The sequence below is a fragment of the Phalaenopsis equestris genome, unplaced genomic scaffold (genome assembly GCF_001263595.1).
Source record: "Phalaenopsis equestris unplaced genomic scaffold, ASM126359v1 Scaffold000002, whole genome shotgun sequence".
NCBI lineage: Eukaryota > Viridiplantae > Streptophyta > Magnoliopsida > Asparagales > Orchidaceae > Phalaenopsis > Phalaenopsis equestris.
In genome coordinates this window covers 3,612,741-3,627,120 of record NW_018164444.1, presented here as the reverse complement: position 1 = coordinate 3,627,120, position 14,380 = coordinate 3,612,741, and the positions used below count along the sequence as shown (strand labels likewise).

Here is a 14,380-nt window from a genome sequence, read left to right as displayed (position 1 = left end):
AGAGTCAATAGAATTCAAAGCTTCAACAATTTCACATTCATTTGGTTATGTAGAAAAATCAGGTAAATCAGATAAACCTACAATACTAGGAAAAATACCGCATTCAAAGACTAAAAGATCCATCTTCACCACTTTAAAATGATTATCAAAGAAATCTTTACCCCTTTAAAAAGATTATTAAAGAAATTAGCAACACTCAAAACAATGTCATCCTGTAAAAACAACCATTCTCCATAATCAATTTTAATATTTGGGATGGTATTAGATTGTTTTTTTTGTTTTAATACAAGAATGAAAAAAATAAGTATTTCTACACCCCTCCACATGACTCAAATATGTAGATTTTTGTCTAAGAAAATCCACTTGAACTTGAAGAGCAATATTAAGAACATTTTGCATTCAAAAGTTCAGCATCCCCAATAAGGCCCTAGTCAAAATCTACTTTTAACTTATTCATTAACAACTCAACTTCAACCATTTTCTTATTCACATCACCAAATATGTTTCAATTCTAGTCTTTCAAATTTCTAGCCCTTCTCTTATGCAACAACCATAATGAAATCCAAGGAGAGCTATTTTCAGCAACACAACTTCCTTTAACCACCTCTAAAAACTTCTCATGTTCAGTCTAAACATTCATAAATTTGAATTGAGAACCACCAGCTCTAGTTAATTCTTCCACCCTTAGTAATAAAGCTGAATGCTCAGAGCCAATTCTATTGAGATGAGACGCTTTAGTCACTTGAAAAGAATCCAACCAATCTTTATTAATAGGTATTCTATCCAATCCTTACATTATTCTCCCTCTTTGTCAAGTAAGCATACTCCATGTGGTCTTTGCCTCGTATTGCCTAGCATGAATGATATTATTTTTGAAATTTTCCATCACCTTGAAATAAGGAGCCTTGCCTCCTCTCTTTTCAACAGATGAAGTGAGAACATTAAAATCTTCTCCTACTATCCAAGGACAATTTACATGAAACTTAACCAAACCCAACTCCTCCCACAATAAAGTTATGTCCAATGAAGAACCCTGCATAGACAATGGGAGTCTACACTAATTGTTGCTTAGCATGAATATCATGAAGAAACTGTGGCTTATCAACCAACAACTTCACTTTTATTTATTTTTTTTCCAGAAAAAACCAAATTTTATTATATAGTTATAAATAACTTTATAGCTGCCCAACTTCCTTACAATCTTAGGAATATTCTACAAGTTTATAATGGGTCTAAAATCACTAAACATCAAATTTTATGAATCTTACACAGCTTCATTAATTTGTTAGAGACCTGACACTTAGCAACGCCCCTAACATTCCAAATAAGAAACTTAATCATTGAAATAGGATCTACTTCTTCTAATAATTTTAGAAGGAGCACCATCATTCACATTTGCAAGTATATCAACAGTAGCTCTATTAGTAATTTCCAAAACATCCTTTGGATTCATATAGCTCAATTTTCTGCTGAGTCTTTATTTCTTCTTTCTTGATCCATGAATCTACCACTCCTCTTCCAAATTATGTTGAGCAATGTTTAGTTCTTCTGTGATATGCACATCTTCTTGTACAACCTCAGGATTCCCAATATCAGTCAATAACACCACAGGAGCTTTTAAATTTTGATCCCCTCTGCCAACCACATATTGAAAATCATCTACCCCAGGGGAATGATCACCTCAACCTGCAAGATGGGTTGACATAATTTTAAATTTTGATCCCATCTTTGGATGTCTCTTCCAAATTATGTTGAGCAATGTTTAGTTCTTCTTTTGTGATATGCGCATCTTCTTGTACAACCTCGGGATTCCCAATATCAGTCAATAACACCACAGGAGCTTTTAATATTTGATCCCCTCTGACAACCACATATTGAAAATCATCTACCCCAGGGGAATGATCACCTCAACCTGCAAGATGGGTTGACATAATTTTAAATTTTGATCCCATCTTTGGATGTCCATAAGTGAATTTCCCAACAAGACATAATTTTAAAGGTTCCACCAATCTATTCATCTCCAATTCAGAGAAAAAAATAGGTTGTTTCCCTCTTTTCCTTCCCGCTCTTTTAAAATAACCACAATCAACCCCTTCTTGATTAAAAAGAATCATGAAAATGATTACGAAAACATGGTGATTTACCATTAATCCCCTCTTGACCTCAAGGAGCTTCCACAAAAGATTGAGACGCAATCAAACCACACTAGAAAACACTACGAGCCAGAAAGAACCAGAATAAAACTTCAAACCATGCAAAAAAAAAGGATCTTAAAAGAAACACAATTACCAAAAAAAAAAAACTAACAAAAAAAGTGATAACAACAACGATTCCAAAAGAAAACCGAATAAAATCATGAAGAAACATGATCCCAAACCTTAACGAGATCTCCATGTGGAAATTTGAATCATGTCTGCTTGAGGATTCGAACCCTAAAGCCGCCACCAACTCACCTACACTAGGTGCAGAATTATATATATATATATATATATATATATATGTGTGTGTGTGTGTGTGTGTGTGTTTGTGTGTGTGTGTGTTGCATACTTAGATCAGTTAGTTGGACATCTGCTTGTTAGTTATAAGTACCCTATGGTCTAGGATTTGATTCCCCTCGGTGGAGGGTGTGGTACTCGAATTGTTAGGCACATCGGGGATGGTCGGGCCTCTTATAATAACCTCAGGTCATTCCTTTTTAAAAATTATATATACATATGAGTGATGATTGACAAAAGACATTTCATATGATTAAGCTCACATTTATTTACTATGCTCGCATGCTCATCACTTCATTAATTTATGTAAACTACAATCATGGTGGTTTATATAAAATGAATTAATCATCACCAATCTTATTATTAATCTTAACATCATTGTACATTTATTCATTTACTTTAATTTACTTTATGAACCTTCCATAATCATTCCTTAATACTAAATATTATTTTAAAGGTTAGCTTTATTTCATGCTTTTTTTTTAATTTTTTTTGCAAAATCTAAATTTTGATTTTTTACATCTCTAATACCCAAAATTTTCATATCACATGAGAAATATCACTACACATTTTCATGCATATGTAAATACATAAAACTCAGTGGTATTCATGTAAAATTTACCTTAAAATAAAATCATGTTGTTTGATAAGAAAATGAATCAATCATCACCAATCTTATTATTAATCTTTTAATCATCATAATTATGTTCTTATATTAAATGTATTAATTAGCTTTATGAATCCTTAATAATTATTCATAATTAGCTTTGTAAATATATTGAATTTCTTTACATATTCATCCATAGGGATGCCACACTATTCTTGTGTATTTGCATATCAAACCCTCGGCATTAATTTTGAAGTAATTATGGAATAAAAAAATTATAAATTAAATCCTTAACTTTTGGTATTAGACATGTAAATACATGGGAATTACTTGATATATACATAATTTTTTTATTCATTTAATAAGAAGCATCTATTTAGACAATGTGGGGAAATATTTGCGTATGTCTAACGTACGCAGAGCTGCATACGTCCGTAGGTTACATGGAAGGTATTGGGGGGTTATATCTGCTGTAACCTCCCTGTAACTTCTAATATATAAAAACAGAAGCGCGGAAATTACTAGTTATAGGTTGGTTACAGTTATGTTACAGGGGGTATAACGCCGATATAACCCCCCAATACCCTCCCTGTAACCTACTGATGTACGCAGTTCTGCGTCGCTAGACATACACAAATATTTATCTACAATGTGATTTTCATGATTTGTTTTTTTTCAATTTTAACAAGATGACAGGGTTGAATCACTTTTTTAAAAATAATAATTGTAATATTTTAGATGTTAAGTTAAGGATTCGAGTCGTATGGATGTAAATGTGAATGTTTATAGGGTTAGATTTGTAAATACATGAGAATTGAGAATTGTGGGGTACGTATGTAAATGGAGGGGTCATATTCTAAATTACTAATTATCTAATGCATATCTTTTATATATAAAGACATATTTAAGGCACACTCCCTCATCCCCACGTTAATTAATCTTTAGTTAACATAGAAATTTGGAGGTTAGATGTGTAAACATAAATTTATTTTTTCAAATTAAAAAAGTCATTTAAGTTTCATATAATTAATTATTTACATTGACCGAAATGATTAAAGAGAGAAAGTGATCCCCATCATCAATCATATAATCATTCCTTTCATCATCACCATTATATTTGTATATTAACTATTTTGAATTAGATTTGTGAATCAATATTAATAATAATTCCATTATCATTAAGTATAATTTGACAAGTTATTTTATATTTATTTATTTATTTTCATAAAATAAACTATTACCTTGCTGTAGTGTTAAATAAGCATGGGTTCTTATGTTATGGACGAATGCGAGCAGAGAAATTAGCCCACGAAACTAATATTATGATAGAATCTTCGAATATGGGTACTATAACATATAAATAAATAAAATTAGTAGATATTATGATTCATAGGAAGATTAATATCTTATGCATTCAAGAAACTAAATGTGCTGAAGAGAATGCTGAGAGATTGATAGTTTATATTTTAAATTTTGATATTCAAATATGAGTCGAATTAGAAATGGTGTAAGCGTAATTATACAAAAGAGTATGAAAAGTAATATAATAAAAAATAGTAGAATTATATTCTTTAAAATAAAAGAATTTCCAGATTGACCAGACCAAGACCTTGATTGAAGACCAACAATGTAAGATCCACCTAGCATTAAATGACAATCATGTCTAAAAGCTTCAAGTGTGACAATCAGTAGACAGGTGTAGCATTAAATGACAATCATGTCTAAAAGCTTCAAGCCACAATCAGTAGACAAGTCGTGAAGGCAGCTTAACAAAGAGTCATCATCCAAAGCAGCACACATCACAAACTCTGTTCATGTAAACCATATAGTTTTGATTTCATATAATTAAGCTTTTGTTAACAACATTGGCATTAATAGGAGCCCCACCCACATCACAGACAATTATTATTCCTTCCAGCAGATTACAGATGGTCAAGGAGGGCCACAGAAAGTTAAATACATCTTTTTTATTTACAATGGCAGAACCTAGAAACGCAGGCTAAAGGCTAATTGATGATACTCTATACAGCTAACAGAGCTGACGAAGGCATTGCTGAAATCTGGCTCGCCGATTCAAAAAAAGGTAATGGCGAGATCTTAGCCAGGTTTATTATGTCGTTCCTTGCCTCGGTGTAATGAAACTCGATCTGCAGGCGACGGTGAAGCGGAGCAGAAGCCATGAATCCCTTCTTGATATCAGCCTCAAGCTCCCTGATAGGAATAGCAGCCAGGAAGCTCTTGATGTATTCCTTGCAGGACTCCTTCCCCCTGCAAATCAAGTCCTCCTCATCAATGGCCTCCTCTTTGCTTTCTTCTGCTTCTGCATCTGCATCAGCATCAGCATCAGCAGTCTTTTGATTGGAAATCCTTTTAATTTCTGTGCTTTGATCGAACTTCAGAATATAAGCCTGGTCACATCCCTCATGAAGTCTCTCGCCGAGCGTATCTATGATGAAATATTCATCGTGCTCGACCTTAAGGACGAAGAAATGATCGTTCCAGCTAACTATGTAGAGGCAATCGGATGACCCGGACGAGTTAATTTCGTCCCATATGTCGTCGAAGGACATGGCGCCGTGCAGGAACTCGAGTCCTCTGTTGTCTTTAAATCCTTCTGGATGGAAGAATCCAACGAAGGACTTGTTGGGGACGACGGACAGAGGACGAACCTTCGCTTGGATGATTGTCTCGAGGTCAAAATGCTTGTCGGGGAACTGCTCTCTGTATGTCTGGTTCTCGCACAGTTTCCGCCATTCCAGAGAGCCTTCTCGAATTAGTGCGTCGAATTGGGATTTGTTAGGCATGACGTCGCGGTTTGAGTTGAACCAGTCCGCAATGATGGCAACCAGAGCAGTGCACGCGCTCTGACCGGATACTCGCTCGCTTCTCTGATCAATCGAGGCGAAGAAAACCTTCGTGGAGAGCTTAAGTTTTCCGTCACGACTTATGAGAGTTTTCGACTCCCAGCTTCCCACGGCAAAATTGTCATCACCAAAGTCTGATGCAAATGAATGATGAACTGATTGATCATCATCAGCCTTGTGCCCCTGAGGAATAAAGAGCATTTTACTAGAATGAGAGAAACTTATGGCATGGCAAAAAATACAACTCGACTGTCAAACAAACCACAGTAGGAAAATTCAAAGGGAAGTTTACACACATACCACACAATTCTTATCCATATATATCATATCCAACAACCAATTTCATTTTTACACTTATAACACCTTGGTGTCATAAACCTATCCATGAAAATATGCATTTCACCTTTTAAAAGTTCTGTTTTTGATGTGATGTTAAAGATCATGTAAATATGAAGGTTTAGAAGTTCGATATGTAAATACATAAGAATTGTGAGGTATGTATGTAAATGCCCCAAATTTAGATTGCGTCTAAAGAAAGAAATAGGTTTGGATCTCAAGCAGCTTGAGTTGGCATCTCAAAAAAGTGATTTATATTATAAGGATTTGTTGTACTATCATTAATAAGAGGAATCTGGCAATAATTACCATATACCGGGAAAAAAAAAAGGGTAGGAAATTTCAGCAAAATAGCATACCATTCCAGAGAAAGATTCATCAGAGGAAGTCAATTGACGTCGGTCATAGTCAATATCATCTCCTCCCTCTTCTCGATAAGCCTTCTTTAACAAAGGCTCACCTTTGGCCTTGGGAGATTTATATTTCCTCGTTCTCCAAGGAAGTATGCTTCTTTTAGTGGACTGTGAAATAAATTGCTGCTCTGTAACGGACGGTGCCGTCTCCTCAACAGGCGAATAATCAACATCAGATCGACGGCGATTATGATAGACACAATCTTCATACTCTCCATTAAAATTTGTCTCACAAGAAATGACACCATCAACAAAGTTTGAATTTGAAAGTGAACCATAACTGAATGACTTTCTTATAATAGAATCACCTTTTCTATCTTCAAGTTCTTCATCAGGATTATCATCCATGGAATCTGAATCAAATTGGTAGTTGTAGTCAGCATCTTCGCTACCAGCAGAATACCTTCCATCGCTACCTTCATCTTCTCGGAATGTCTTTTTTGACTTCCTAGCAGAAATAGGCTCTGTAAATATCTTTCCTTTCCTCAACCCAGCTTCCTGAGCCAAACTTTCATCTTTCTCATAAGAAGCATCTCCAGGTGGAGGAGACAAGGGAGCTGGAACGACATGCCTCTGCACAATCTCTGGTGATTCAGGGCAGCTTCTACATTCCAGCAATTTCAGAGTCAACTGCAACATAAAAAAATATTTGCCATATGAAATAATTAAGGATACACAACATTTGGCAGAGAGAATAATAGCACAGTTTAAGAAGGCAAATCACATATTACACAAGAGATTAAGTTAGGGAGTCACAAATAGGAGTGTAACTTAGTCAAGCCGAAGCTTGAGCCAGCTCGTGCTCAGCCCAATAACTAGTTCGTGAATTGAGCTCCATGAGCTAATAAGTCAATCTCATGCCAGGCTCAACTCTACTTATTAGCTCGCGAGCTGGCTTGTTTAAAAAATAATTAGTATAATATATTCTCAAAATATATTAAAATTTAAATTTTCATTTTTAAATGATTAAAAATGTTTAAAAAATGATATTTTATATTTTATATGAAATGATTTCTTATTATTTATCTCCTAATTACTCATTTGATTTATCATTTCATAATAACACTAACTTTAATTGATATTTCTTCTCTCTTTCATAATAAACAAGCTAAAGCCGAGGGTGGCTCGAGCTTGACTTGACTCATTACACCCCTAAGCACAAATAGAAGCATATGGAAGTGCACTAAAGTTATAAAAATGTACATCAACATGAAAGAATCAATTCAAACGTACATGAAGTATCGGTGGCGAATCAGGATTAGCATTTGGTATTGACAACGGCAGGTTTAGCTCAAACTCTTCTCCAGACAAAGAAGCGTATTCAGCGAGATTCAAAGAAGTCATTCCAACAATGGATGACTTGTTCTTGAACACTTGCTTTACTCCCTAGAGAAAACAGAGTAGCTGATTAGGGTTCCATTTTATGCAGTTCAGGAGGCAAATAAGTACAGAATTTACCCTTCCAACTGCAAAAATAACTAGCAAAAACCAAATTTTTAAAGGAATCAATACACCATGGGAAAAGCAACATCCAATATTCTATGGCAGTAGTATGAGAAGATAACCTTGATTAAGAATAAATTTGACCGTATATCAGAAAATTGATTCAACTTTGGGATAACGGTTCACAATGACCAAAATGAGGTTAAATTTTACATCCATAGATGATTTGATAATCTGATTGTTCTCAAACTAATAACTTTGCAGCTTTGTAAATTACATATGCTGGCTAGATTACTGTCAAGTACATAAGAAAAGAAAAAAAAAAACTTCTATTCAATAATTAGGAAGTTTGCTATTTAATTTAGGGGCTGGTTGGTAATGGATTCAGTAAATTATGTAAATACAGATTTAATAACTCCTACCAAAGTCCGGGATTTAAGGCAAAACTAAGAAAAATTTAATAAGAAACTGGATTTACTATATCCCGGATTAAAAAATTGCCATTTTTTCTATCTAGGAAGATACAAGTTAAATCTAACTTAAATCTGTTACCAGACAGCCCCTTAGTGTTTCCGATAATACATTAACACAGCAAACAAGTATAACGATTTCACTTGTTTTTGGATATATTGGAATTTGGAGGACAGAAAGCAATTGAAAGAAGACAGGCACAGCTGCAAAATAGAAGTCCTTATAATGGATTTTTCTTTCCGAACCATTCTTGTTAGCTAGTATACTAATCAAGAAAAAGGTGTACCTATGACAATGTTTCAGTTAAATTGATTCCTACGTTTGGTGATTTTGTCTGAAAGCATAATCCTTAAATACATAAATTCATAGCCCCCAAGAAGCCATTGGATTGTAACCAATAAAAATAATAAAAAAAAAGGCATGCACATCCTTTATCAGGTCAAAATTTCCGATTCCAGATCCCAGAATAAACCATGCTCCACTATTTGACCGTATAAAAGAACATAAATTAAAAAAAAAATTTTATGCGAATGCGCATGCAGAGATAATTTTCATCAAAAAAAAGAAAAGGAAGAAAAAAAAGTAATTAACCAAAATCATCTGTCAAGCAAAGACAATAAAGATCACAAAATAACAAAACCATACCAATAAAAAAAGGCGGACAATATGCAATCGAATCATCTATCAACTCAGTTAAGACTAGCAAAAACCCAAATCCAGAAACAACATTCAAATTCCTCCTTCCTAATATCCAATTGATACCCACAAGATAACCTAAAATGACAGTTGACCATATAACTCAATGAAATTTTCCCATAAATTTCTTCAAGTCCAGGCAAAATAATAAACCATGCCTCACTCTTTGAGCGTCTCATCCAAAGATCAACAGATTTATTTCCACCTATATAAGAAATCCTCAGGCAGAAATCATCTTATAAAAATTTGATCAAAACTGTCCAAACAACAACACCCAAATCGACAAAAAATTAAGTAAAAATATGAAGAGAATCCAGAACACATCTGAAAAAAAGAAATAGAAAAAAAAAGTATGGGATGGACGACTTACATAGAAAACGGCAAACCCAATCTCCCACGGGTAAAACACGTTCTCCTTCTGCCCCGTAAGCCCCACCACACTCACGAATTCCTCGTTCCACTCCACACCCCCTTTCTCCCCTTTCACCTCTTCCTCCCTTGTGCAGTTCCTCCTCACCTTCCTCCTCAACGAGCTCAGCGCCTTCATCCTCGGCCCCTTCCACCTCACCTCCGCCGACATCACTCCCGCACCTCCCGAAATCTCCGTCCCCATCTGATCCATCGCCACCCCTTCGATTGCACGTACCACCACCGTCACCTCGAACTTCCTCAACACATTCGGCGGCCATGGCCACCGTACTTAACCCTAGATCCCCCCAATTCCAACCTCAGAAACTCAGCACCATCACCCGCCTCGCATTCCCTCCGCCTCCTTCACCTGTAATACCTCGCCGGCCGAACACCAATGGCTGATTCTAGAGAGAGAAAGCAGAGATGAGAGAGAAATATCCAAACTTTTTTCTAGTTTAGAAGTCGCGTCGGAGGACACCCGGGTCTGCTTTTATAATCTCAGATCTGACGGCGTCGGAGAAGCTGAGAAGGTATAATGACGGAAATGCCCTCCCTTTACAACTAGCTTTTTGTTTATAGAGACTGCATACGCTACGTTACGTTTCGCTCTTTTTTTTATTATTTATTCTAAACGATGCGTTCACACGATAATAGAGAGAGGGGTTGTTTGGTCCAGATAATTTTGCAGGGATATTTATTTATTCATTTTAAATATAATAATTTTAAAATATTAAAAATTACATTTATATTAGATAATTCAATGAAGTTAGATATCTCACTTGCAAGATGAGAACTCAAAATTTCAAATTTCATGTTGTATACATAAAAAATATTAGTACAAATCTTTCGAGGTAAGCAATTAGCAGATGATTCAAGATCGAGCATGAAGCCGCATCTCCAAACTTGGGATAAGTTCAAACTCTGGAGATGGTTCCCTTTGGGTAATGGTAACACCTGCTGAAAGTGAGAAGTAAATTATCCAGGCAACAAGTCTCATTGGAGACCCCGCATAATTGTAACAAGATTCACCTAAGACCTTGCAAGATAAAGAGATCTGGCCATATTTGACGGACCAACCCTGCGTTCGGACTGAACGACCATCTCATAATTGATCTATTTGGTTGACAGTGTCAAAAGACACCGAGCCAGATCACCATGCAGTCGAACATCTCGACTGACCAATGTGTACTTCAAAGGGCACATATGTCCCTTGATCGGTCCCTTCAGTAGTATGACTTGAAGCAAGTTGACTAGTCAATTACCGTTAATGTTGAAATTCAAAATGTAATGCAAATATGACATGAAATTCATACAATCAATTAGAACCTTAATGGCATTCAGAACATTTTTCATAACAATTCTCTCATTTCTGTAATTCTACAGAACATGTCTCTATTAGTACAGGACAAAGATACAAATAAAGAGACCTATCCCTTGATTCTCCCACAAAAATTCTAGATTATTCTATTCGCTCTTCGCTCTCTCCTTCACTTGGCTCTAGCACTCGGGGCGTGATTCACCAAGGACAAATTATGATCTAGCATCTTAAAAGATAATGTGGTGAGCATGAACAAGCCTCGGATGAGAGACAGAGTTAACTACGAAAGAGAAACTTTCCAAAGAGAGATAACTCACATGGAACCCAACAATGACACTACACAACTAGATGTTCATACGCAGATCCAGAGCTTATAAGCCCAAACGGCCCCATGATGGAGCAATTTGAGGTCCTCTGGGCAGCAATCATCTAAAGGAACAACTACTTTGCCTGGATGCGGAACACAAGGAGTTTGTCCCCGAAACTAGGGAACTAGCATATCCCACACAGCTAGGTCAACAACCAACAGATTGAGGAACAAGGTGAGTCCCAACACACAAAAACAGACGCATCCGCACTTGTGAATAGGCTATGGGAATAACGGATGCGAGGGCTAGTCCGACCACTCCTAGGAGGAGCCTTTACTTGCCAAATCAAAGAGATAATACCTCTGCTCAGCTAAGGATTCCTCGCTTGAATTCTTACAAAGGGATGACCGGCCCGATCAATGACGTCGCGTCGTTCGAATCATCCGTCGGTCTGCTTCCGATTGATGACCCAATAATGTGTTGTCTCTTCTTAACAGCGGTGAGAGAATCAGCACTCTGGTGGTTCAACGGCCTGCCAACCAAAGCCATCCCAAGTTACTACGAGTTTAAGAGACTCATCGTTTCATAATTCTTAAACGTGCATAAGCCAAGGGAAGACTATGACATCATGCTTGACCTCAAGCAGGGAGAAAAGGAGAACCTATGAGCCTACATCACCCTCTTCCAGAATGAGATGCATAAAGTTAGAAATCTGCAACCCAAAATAGTCGGAACAGCCTTGAAGCGAGGAGTCCATAGCGAGCGATTTAGGTATGACCTAAATTCATTTAAACCTACCACTTTTGTAGAAGTATTAGAGATGACGAATGAGCACATACTCACCGAAGAAGACCTCCAGAGCTCCTCGAAGGGTAGGCCACAACCATCCAACTACCTATCAAAGAAGCGGAAAGAATGGGGGAAACAACAAAGGGTGAGGGACAAGCAGTCCTCGACCGGTCACCAAAACAACAACCCTCGATCCCAGGATCAGCGGGGAGATAACTAGGGCACAGTGACTTGAAATGACACTGACCAGTAATCATTTACCCATTGTCTTTATAGACGCATATCTCCCACCTAAGGGGAATCCCTACAACGAAGCAATCATCATCACAATAATAAAAAACTACTAGATGGGAAGCATCCTCATCCTCATTGATACTGGGAGAGCGGTGAACTTCCTATTTGAGATGGTGTTTGATAAGATCGGCTTGAAGACTAACCGGTTGATAGCCCCGGCTGACCCGTTATTTGGATTCCTTGAAGAAAGAAAGGAGGTGTTGGGCCTTGTCGCCTTTGTCATCTCTTGTGGAGAACCTAAGAAGCAGTACAACAGTACAGAGAATTTCCTCATGGTGGAATCTCCTCCGTCCTACAATGTTATCTTCGGTCGGCTACTTCTGAATATCTATCGGGATAGCTTCTACCTATCAAGTGGCGATAAAGTTCCCAGGCGACGGGGAAGTAATTATTGTCGGGGAAAACTTGGAGCAGTCTAGAAGTTGTTATTTCCGATCGGTTTCAAGCGTCGACCATGAGCTGCTCGACATCCAGATTCATAGGGAGGGGCCTCGAGAGCAGGGAGGCCATCCTCCAGTTGCCAGTGTCTGACGCAGAACCCGATAAGGCTTTTCCGATCGGTGAACATTTTAACTCGTGACTCGGGAACCAACTGATACACATGCTTTGGGAGCACCAGGCCGCAACAATATTTGATATTTATATTTATAACATTGACAATCTATAGCTCACTCTTAAAAAAATTAATAATAATAACCACTTTTATACAATATTAAGAATTTGAATGTTAAATATAAATATTTGGATATTAGATATGTACAAAAATAAGAAGCTTTATGCATTAAATATGTAAATATAAAAGAAGTGAATGATGCGTATGTAAATATATTTTTAAATATATAAAAAATTACGGATAATCTTAGCGTAATGTGTTCCCGCGTGAGAGTGAGATCCCAATTATTAATTGACAATTGACTTGATCTGCCCACGTGCCAAGCTGTCATTTGCCAGATTGACAATTCCAAGGCCGGTGATAGAAAATTATTTAATTTTAATATCATTATTTTATTTAATTAAAATTTGACCGTTTTTTTTTAAATTATATTAAAATTTTAGTTCTATAGTTAGTCTTGAAAAAACTATTTTTAAATTAAATTTAATTTACTATGACTTTTCAAAGAATTTATCTTGATAATATTTTCAAATAAAAATTTTATTGTAAGAAAAAAATATTTTGTTGGATATTTTTTGTTTTAGATAATATTGAGGTGTGAAAATATTTTTTTTTTTATATTTTAAAATAAAATTATTGAGAGAGGTCTGTTTAAAGATTACTAGGACATTTGGCATTTCGATTTGGCTTTGTGGCACTAACTTTACAAAATTAATGGTCTCTTAAGACTTCACCATCTACTCATAATCAGAGATTCATGTGTGTTTAATTGTTCTGGTATCTGGAGTGCTCTCGAGGGAATGTATTCCACTTGGTTAAGGCACTAACTTTACAAAATTAATGGTCTCTTAAGACCTCACCGGCTACGAACGACTAACATCCAACAAAATCTACTCACAACCAGAGATTCATGTGTGTTTGATTGTTCTGGTATCCAGAGTGCTCCCGAGGGAATGTATTTCACTTGGTTAATTATATATTGAGGCTGCCCAAGAATACTCTTGATCGAGAGAGTTTTGCTTACATTTAAATTGACAACTAGCACAGGGTTATCAAAAGACGGTTATTTTGCATGAGAATGTTTCGATGCTTTCAAAGCTCCAGCTAAGCCGCATGGTGGAGAGTGAGTCTCTCATGTTCTCACATGGATAGCGGACTCATCGGCATACGGAGCCTACGGAATAACCGAATCATCCTAACGGGACGGGAATCTCGATACGTTAAATCACATCCGGGTCATAATAGCATATAACAAATCGTCGTATTCCAAACGGGAGGCAGCTCATCAATTATCGTCGTATCCCAAACTTTATAATAAATTT

At 36.4% G+C, this 14,380-nt stretch overlaps 1 protein-coding gene across 1 annotated transcript; it reads right to left on the bottom strand.

Annotated features, from left to right (window-relative positions):
* Window positions 1-4,919: 4,919 nt before the first annotated feature.
* Window positions 4,920-12,408, bottom strand: LOC110034775. The gene is made up of 5 exons (XM_020739020.1): window positions 12,258-12,408; window positions 9,696-10,024; window positions 7,949-8,101; window positions 6,662-7,345; window positions 4,920-6,149 (listed from the first exon to the last, which is right to left on the bottom strand). Exons 1-5 carry the CDS (start codon window positions 12,406-12,408, stop codon window positions 5,124-5,126), a joined length of 2,343 nt encoding a protein of 780 aa, XP_020594679.1. The 3' UTR covers window positions 4,920-5,123.
* Window positions 12,409-14,380: the final 1,972 nt, after the last annotated feature.

What these genes read in the sequence shown, in the direction of transcription:
- LOC110034775 (XM_020739020.1), bottom strand. Translation starts at nt 12,408, where the DNA reads ATGATTACTGGTCAGTGTCATTTCAAGTCACTGTGCCCTAGTTATCTC. An exon ending in TCTTTCCGCTTCTTTGATAG is followed by an intron (nt 10,025 to 12,257) that starts GTAGTTGGATGG and finishes TCTAGGGTTAAG; the next exon opens with TACGGTGGCCATGGCCGCCG. An exon ending in TTGGGTTTGCCGTTTTCTAT is followed by an intron (nt 8,102 to 9,695) that starts GTAAGTCGTCCA and finishes TGTTTTCTCTAG; the next exon opens with GGAGTAAAGCAAGTGTTCAA.